Genomic DNA, 8,816 nt, shown 5'->3' on the forward strand with positions numbered 1-8,816 from the left:
TGGTGAGTCAATTTTCTACATTTGTAAGGGCATGAGAATGGATATTTTTCAAGGGGCTAGATTCTTTCTAAGTGCGCATTGTAAAGGGATATTGGGTTTCTACTGTAATCGAAGAAGATGAGTGGTGTAAACTCTATTGCTTTTAATTATAGTAGATTTCTATCGTTTTGTGCCATAATTGTTTCCCGCATGGATTTTCTACATTAATTATCTTATGCATTATGTAATTACTTTATTGGTTATTGTTTATTTGATTGTTTTATCTTTGTTGAACATACTTCCACAAAGTGAATAAATTAACTATTGTGTTAGATCTAAATTTTTAATACCTAAGGTTGATCTGGATTTGTTATGGCTAGGATTAGATTATAGTGTGTGTAAGATAAGTGCCAGAACTCCAATAGGGAGTCTTATGATTTCCTAACCTATAAGTGTTATTCTACGATATCTAGGAAACCCTAGATTGTAACCCTCATTTGGCTAGTGGTGACTTTAAGTTATATGCATTATCTCATCTAAGTAAAATCGCACATCAATCAAACAAATGCTAAAGGAGAGTAAGAAAAGGTCGAGTAAGTGAGGACACCATGCCTGCATGAAAGCACTGATTGACTAATAATAAGTTGGCAGTCCAACATCTAAACTAATTTCTTACTATTGAATCATCAATTTTAAAACTTTTCATAAAATATATTAACAATTAAACATCTTAGTAACCCAATATTCTTCTTATTATAATATGATAATGTCTTTTTCATATTAAATTCATTGTCTAGTATAATATAAAATAAAGAAAAAGAAACATCTTTTGATATATCCAATATGAATACAAGTACGCTCTTAACCCATGACTAAATATATCCAGAGCTTATTTAGAAACGTAATCAACAAAGTAACTTTGTCTGAAAATATTTCTCAACATAACTACTAATAATAACTTAGTAATGACTGAGGTAAGACAAACCTCCATCTAATATTTGTGATCTAACTTGGATGTCTCTATGAATCCTGACCCCGAGATACTGGTTCTTGATTGTATGCATTTCTGAAGCCACATCTTTCATGCACATTCGTTCCCTTGGAGACTCTGAAGAGCACAACACACCAATTTTGACCATTGAAATCAAGCATTCATGCATTTTATTTCTTGTATTGATATGATTTCCATTGCCTTGAGTAACTTCAGTGTATTCTTTAAGCAATCGTGGCTCAACAATCTCCATTACTCGTTTCGGCAAAGCCAACTTAGCGAAATGATGAAGGCTTAGACTGTCCATAAACATGTCATCAGTTGGCCCCTTTCCAGTGATCATCTCCAATAGAAGGATTCCATAGCTATAAACATCTCCCTGTGTAGATGCTTTACTGCCTATTGCATATTCTGTAATTTATACATCTCATATTAGAATGTAAGTGACCATTTAGATACAAATAATATTCTATTTAAACAAGTAATTAGCATTTTTTTCTATTCTAAAGATCTAAATTTCTAACATCAATTGGTTTGCTATGAACTTGTAAGTGCTTACAAAGATATTCAAAATTGTTCAAGAATTACTAAAGTGAAAGAACTCAGCATGTCAATCATCAACTAAACAAAAGACTTATTGTTATGATTTTTGTGTAACACATATCTTAACTAAAGACATTATAAGAAATAATTCTTTATATCTTACTATGGTGTGATTAATGTGGGGTGCAAGTAAGTATTGCTTTGTCTATCTAGACCTTGTTGGGTATATCCTTTACATCTGAGGTTATTCTTTCAGGATTCGAAACTAGATAAAATCAGTTTGGTAAGATTTACCAGTTTTCCACATTCAATGTACATGAGGTGGCCTACTTGATCACAAGAATGATCAGGCCAACCCACATAATGAATAGGCATTAGTCATTTGTGGGGGCCTATAAAAATCTAAACCATTCAACAAGTGGGACCCAGTATAAAAATACCATGCCAATACAATAAAAAGTTCTATTAATCAGCAACACTTATGGGAAAATTTAGAAGCTTAGAAAACCATGAATACTGTTTCATGTTCAAGGTACATGTGGTTGATCAACGTACACAAATCTACCTATTCAACGGAGAAGCATAATCTTATCCTAGTGCATATATTTGAAGTGGTCCCAACTCATGGATGGCTATGATTTTATCATGCATACCATGATCGCATGTGTACTTTTATGGTACATGCATCACCAAGAGAATCCATCCATATGAGAACCCAGAGAAGTGAGCATGAGCGTGAGATACTCCAACCACATGTATGCTTTGAATTAGTATATTTGGTATACCTCTTAAAAGTGCTCATATGAATGGATGAGGCTTACTTTTGCGCAAGATTGTCTTCATGCTGGGATTACCTTGTCCCACACACCCAAGTAGATTAGTGTAGAGATATGTAGGGGGCTAGAATACCATTTTATCCATACAATTACTAGGGGTGTGGTCTCACCTTTTGGGGGTGTGTGTAGAGAAAATGTTTCATGTCCAACTGGTTGGACCACAAGTTATGCTCTACCCAACGAATAACCTACAACCTATTAAGTGAATGTGACATCCAACCAATCCAATAGGTTAGGCCCACCATGAGGATCATTTGCACTGCGAAAATCAACTCCATCTACCCATAAGGTGGATCACATCTATAAAAAAAAAAAAAAACAATGACCATCCATTGATAAATAGACTTGCTCAATTATTTGATGGTTGATTTTTTCATGAGGCAATCCTTGTGATGGGGCCAATCTATTGCACGGATTGGATGCTTATTTGAAATCCACCTGGATCACAAGGTTTGTCACCGTATTTCACACCAGGGCTCAAAAAACATCCCCTTGCATGATTTAGGCAGACCACACAATTTGAAATAATACACAGGGACACACTCACCTTCCGAACTGTTTCAATTCGTATGGCTCACCTGAATCACGGATGGGTCTGATTTTTGAGCCTCGGGCATTATTTTAGTGTGCAAGCTAATGGTTGGAGTTGATTTCATATTACCATGGTAGTGGACCCTGTAAAAATTAAGGGTTGTCCTCTCTCCTTACTTTTAGTTTGATGTAGCCCACTTAAATCATAGGTTAGCCTGATTTTTGGCCCTGAATCTTACTTGGGATGATGCATCTATAATGATCGGAGTGGATTTCACGGTGGGCCATAAAACAATGGTGGGCATCCCTCTCCCCAGTTGCTTCCCTTGGAATGGCTCACCTAAATCAAGACCAGCCTGATTTTTGGACCTTGGGCCTAACATGAACTAATGCATCCGTTGGTTAGAATAGATTTCATATGCATATCAGTCTCCAGTGAAGGAAATAGCCAGAATAGGTGGGTGTGCGTTTGTTTTCATATTTATGTATTCATATACAAGAAAGTAGATAAGGTAATAGACAAAATTGTTACCTGGAGCGATGTATCCAACAGATCCCTTGATTCCAACCAAGCTAGTTTGAGCAACCTCAGGTAAGAACCTGGCTAGCCCGAAATCACCCACACGAGCAATCATGTCATCATCAAGAAGAATATTGCTTGGCTTTAAATCTCGATGAATGATTGGCGTTTGGCAATGATTATGCAGATAATCCAGTGCAGAAGCCACATCAATTGCTATGTTTAGCATTTGAGTAAACTTCAAGTTCCTTCCAAGCTGCTCATGACCATCTTTGTGCAACCACTTGTCTAGACTTTCATTGGGCATGTACTCGTAAACTAGAGCTTTAAAATCATTGCCCTTAAAATCAATGCTTACACAGCAAGTTAAGATCTTAACAAGATTCCGATGCCTAATGTTTTTCAAGGCTTCGCATTCAGCCATGAAGCTCCTCAGAGCTCCTTGTTGTTGAAGATTGAAGACTTTCACTGCTACCATAGTTCCATCACGATCTAGAGCCCCTTTATATACAGCGCCAAAACTTCCGGTGCCGACCAAATTGGCAGAAGAGAAGCCATCTGTTGCTTTAAAGAGTTCCGTATAAGACATGGTGACGAAAGGATCCTCCGCAGAAGGCACATCAACAGGTTTCCTTCTTGACTTTCTTACCCAATAAAGAGTGGCAAAGATACATGATACTAACATAAGGCACAGGACAACAACAACAACTGAGATTTTGACTTTTGATGCAAGATACTTTCTCTGTTTCTTGGAAGCTTGGCTAGAGCATTGAGGCAAATTTAATTCTGGAATACCCCCACAAAGCTTATTATTTCCGAGCACTGAAACTTGACTGGCATTTCCAAAGACCCCTTGTTTAGGTAATTCACCCTCAAAATTATTAAAGGATAGATTTAGAGACTCTAGAGCAAGCTTCCCCAGATATTTTGGAATCTCCCCAGAAAGGTTGTTGCGTGAAAGATCCAGGGATCGAAGGCCTCTTAGAGTACTAAATGTTGGAGGAATTGGTTCTTGAAAGAAGTTTCCATCCAACCAGAGATTCTCTAAGCTGAGACAATCGCCTAGCGAGATTGGAATTTCTCCTGACAATTTGTTATCTGAAACACTCAATGTCGAGAGAGTTTTCAAGTTACCAACTTCAATTGGCAAACTATCGGTAAAAGAGTTATTTCCAATGTAAAGTTCAATCAAAGATGGAAAGATGAAAAGTTGTCTGGGTAAGCTACTGCTGAACTTATTACCGTCGAGGTATATGAATTGCAGGTTTATGCAATTACCAATAGTTGAAGGTATGCTCCCCGATAGATTGTTTTCATATAAACTGAGTACCAACAATTGGGAGATGTTGCCTAAGGAAGGCGCAATTTGCCCTGATAATTCATTTGCATGAAACCAAAGCTTTCTTGCGTTGTTAAGCTTCCCAATACCAATGGGAATAGTACCTGTTAAAAAGTTATTCCCCAAATCCAGTACTGTTAGGTCGACAAGATTCTGAATCCCAGATGGGATGCTTCCGAATATCTTGTTACTTCCCAAACTTAGCCAAGTCAGTTGGGTCGAAATATTAGAAATGGAGTCGGGCAGCACACCGCTGAGATGATTACTGGATATCTGCAGCACTCGTAAGCTACTGCAATTGGTCAAAGAATCGAGAAAAATCAAGTCTTGAGATTTTCCAATTCCAAGTTTATTACCCCACAAAAGTAACTCGGACAGACCCTTGAGGCTTCCAAAATTCGTAGGTACAGATCCGCTAAAGCTATTGTTACCAAGGTCAATATCTACGAGTCCTGAAGCGTTGGATAATGATATTGGTATGGGTCCTGTGAATTGGTTTCCTCCGGCGTAAAGCTTTAGGAGATTAGGAAGAGTGAGGCCTAAGTTAGGAGGAAGGTTTCCATGCAATCTGTTATATCCCACGTCCAAAAACTTAATGGAGGAGAGATTGTATAGCTGGGGTGGAATCATACCTGACAGTTCATTTTCTCTAATAAGAAACCCTTCTAAGCTTGCCAACCGACCAAGGTCATCTGGTATGCGGCCATCCAGATTGTTTCTAGTGAGATCAAGGAAAGAGAGAGACGAAAGGTTTCCAAGTGAAAGTGGGATGCTTCCTGTAAGATTGTTCTCACCAAGATACAATTCAGTGAGTCTCGATAGTGAGCCAATCTCAGTTGGAATCCTCCCTGCCAACCGATTCTTCCAAAGATAAAGGACTTCGAGTTTCGAACAGTGGGTCACATTTGTTGGAATTTCTCCGGTGAGTGTGTTATTGCGCAGACGGAGAAACCGCAAGCGGAACAACTGGCCCATCTGTTCAGGAATCGGTCCGCTGAAGCTGTTGTCTGCGAGATCGATTCTTCTGAGGAAGGTGAGGTTCCCTATGAAGGGAGAAATGGCGCCCACCAAGTTCTTGTTTGTGAGGATCAAGGCAGTGACCCTTTGAGGATGGTGGCGACCACGGCACGTGACTCCTTGCCAGCGGCAGAAGTGGAGAGTATGGTTCCATGAGCTCAAGGAATGGAGAGGACCGTCGGTTATCAGATCTTTAAAGTGGAGCAAAGCAAGGTGATCGGTTTCGTTGGAGAAGTGAGCGGATGATGCGAAGAAGCATGGAACGTGAGTGGAAGAGACAAGGAGAAATGACCAAAATGCCAATAGGGTCGTAGGTGGGATCTCCATAACAGTGTCTGTGAATGAAGGAAAGCCAAAGCGAGGAGACAAATATGGAGTGGATTCTGAGCCCTTATGACTTGAGGAGGAGTCTACTTATAAAAAAATGATCAGATGATTTTGGTGGGTCCCAGATTACCATATTATTTCGGATGATTTTGGTTGGTTCCACTTTACCATTAAAAAATAATAATAATAATAATAAAATAATACCGAATCAGGTCGGTGTCCGAAAGGGACGCCGATTCAGTAATACCCCCACCGGTACGTGCTGGGGACGGACGGTCCTGTCAGGGGCTCTGCCGAGCCCACCGTGATGTATATATTTTATCCATACCGTCCATCCATTTTGAAATATCATTTTCGGGCACGAACCCAACAAATAGGAAGATTAAAGCCTTAATTGGACCACACCAAAGGAAGCAGTGGGGATTGACAGCTTACCACTGAAAGCTTCTCGGGGGCTACGTAAGTTATGGATCAATTAAGCTGATATTTATGTTTTCCCTCCGTTCATCTCTACGTGATCTTATGAATAGATTGGATGGAAAATATACGTCCCGGTGGACCCTAGGGAGTTTTCAACGGTAGAAGTTCAATCCCTGCTGCTTCCTCTGGTGTGGTCCACTTGAGCCTTTGATCTGCATCCTTTTTAGAATAATAGACTAAAATGATTTATCAAAATAGATGAACGGCATGGATTAAGAATATACATCACTTTCTAAGGCCCGCCATAATCTTTATTTTCCATCCAATCAGTCGATAAGGAAAAAAAAAAAAACTGGATCATCTAAAAATTTTAAAACCCCAAAAAAGTTTTTGACGGTGGGCACTCAATCACCACTGCTTCACGTGGTGTGGTCCACCAGAGACCTGGATCTTCTTCATTTTTCGGCCCGTGGCTTAAAATGAGCGGGCAATATAACACATACGTTAAAGTAGGATGTCACTGTCTGTCTGACCATGGTCGGTGTTACCCCAACCTGACACATCCTCCTCCCCCTATCCGTGTAAGTTGATCTGATGAGTGTGCGAGCCAAGTTACATGGTCCATTTAATGAGATGCAGAGAACTCATCCTTAAATATAAGGTAGATTGGGATGCTTATCGTTCGGTATAGATTATGAAACGTTGGATAGGGACCACAAAACAGCATGGTCTAATGATCTGAACCACATATCGTTTAGGCACTTACTATGGATAGCCCATGATATACGAATTATGCCAGTCGATCTTTCTTACCATCCAGTCAGATGATCCATGGCTCTTTATCTAGAAAACAGATATACACAACGGGCCCTAAAGAAAACGTCTAACACCCTAGTAGCTTGAAAACGACCATAAATTAAGGGCGCGTTTGGGCGGTGCGATTAGAAGGGATTAGGTGGAATGGGATTCAAAAAACATATTTAATACCCATGGGATTGTCCCCTGTTGGCATGGGATAAGATTAATTTCATGCTTTGTTGGTAATACGGTGGTACATTGAATGAATATACCACCATCATTTGAAATTACATAGAATAACACACATATGTTATGTCTAAACCGTTCATTTGTTTTGTAACCTCATTTTATGGCATGGGCCTAAAAATGAGGTAGATCCAAAAGTTATGTGGCTCCAAAGAAGTTTTCAACGGTAAGTATTCAATCCCCGTGCTTTCTTTGGTGGGGTCCACTTGAGCTTTAGATTTACCTGATTTTTTGGCCATGCTCTAAAATAATCTCAAAAAATGGGTGGATGGTGTGGATATAGCCCACACTTCATGGTGGGACCTACACAACTTAATAACATTGAATGAAATTTGCACGGACCGATGCAATTCCTTCTCATCTAATTCCAAGCTTTTCCATTTTCCCCAACATGGAGTGGAATTGGCACGGTACCAGATGAATCCCATCCCACCTAATCCCTTCTACTGCCACTGCCCAAACATCCACGTGCCCGTTTTTGTAATGAACTTTTCAGCCTTTGCCCTCGGTTGGATCAGTCCTCCCCCGGCCATTCCAAGGTCCATTAGCTCGTTGTCTTTGGCCACTTACCTAATCTTTTTCCTACTAGTGGACTGCTAGATCACCTTAAGAGCAGCCCTCTTTTAGTTCTCTTCTCCAAGCCTTACTTTGGAACCAACTTGGATTGCAAACAAGGAAAGAGCTGAACTCTGATCTAGGTGCAGTTCGAGCCAACTTCATGAATCATTTTCATTTCTAGGCCCCCTGGTCAATTGCTGACAATCTCTACTATGGGAGAAAAGCTACGCCCTTTCTCCTCTGCCACATTGAAAAGTAACTTTGGCCATGGAGAAATCATGCTCTATTGTTGTCTGAATGTCTACGATTTGTACTTGAAATAGAGGTCTTGATCAATCAATCAGACTAATCGATCAATCGAGTAAGCCCCAAATTATATAGATTGGTCTCTAGACAGTTCTGGACATATTCGGTTAATTGACCTGAGAGGTTTGAGCGATTGACTATTTTCAAATAATACTTGTAAGCTATTTGAACCCTTTTGAGCATGTTAGAGCGATCGAACAAGTGGCTACCCATCGATCGAGGGCCGCTCGATTGATGTTGATCAATCGATGCTTAAATTGACGGCGTGCAAAATTTTGTGTAATTATGCAGATTGTTTCCTATTTTTGGTATTATGCTATAAATATTGGTGTAATGCAGAATTAGGGTATGATTAAGATAGCTTAAATATTTCTAACATGGTTTTGAAGGAAGACTAGGGTTTTT

General features: G+C 39.6%; 1 protein-coding gene across 1 annotated transcript; it reads right to left on the bottom strand.

Annotated features, from left to right (window-relative positions):
- Window positions 1-938: 938 nt before the first annotated feature.
- Window positions 939-6,083, bottom strand: LOC131254919 (probable LRR receptor-like serine/threonine-protein kinase At3g47570). The gene is made up of 3 exons (XM_058255621.1): window positions 3,413-6,083; window positions 1,172-1,381; window positions 939-1,087 (listed from the first exon to the last, which is right to left on the bottom strand). Exons 1-3 carry the CDS (start codon window positions 6,081-6,083, stop codon window positions 939-941), a joined length of 3,030 nt encoding a protein of 1,009 aa, XP_058111604.1.
- Between the last annotated feature and the right edge of the window lie 2,733 nt (window positions 6,084-8,816).

Source organism: Magnolia sinica, chromosome 9 (genome assembly GCF_029962835.1).
Source record: "Magnolia sinica isolate HGM2019 chromosome 9, MsV1, whole genome shotgun sequence".
NCBI lineage: Eukaryota > Viridiplantae > Streptophyta > Magnoliopsida > Magnoliales > Magnoliaceae > Magnolia > Magnolia sinica.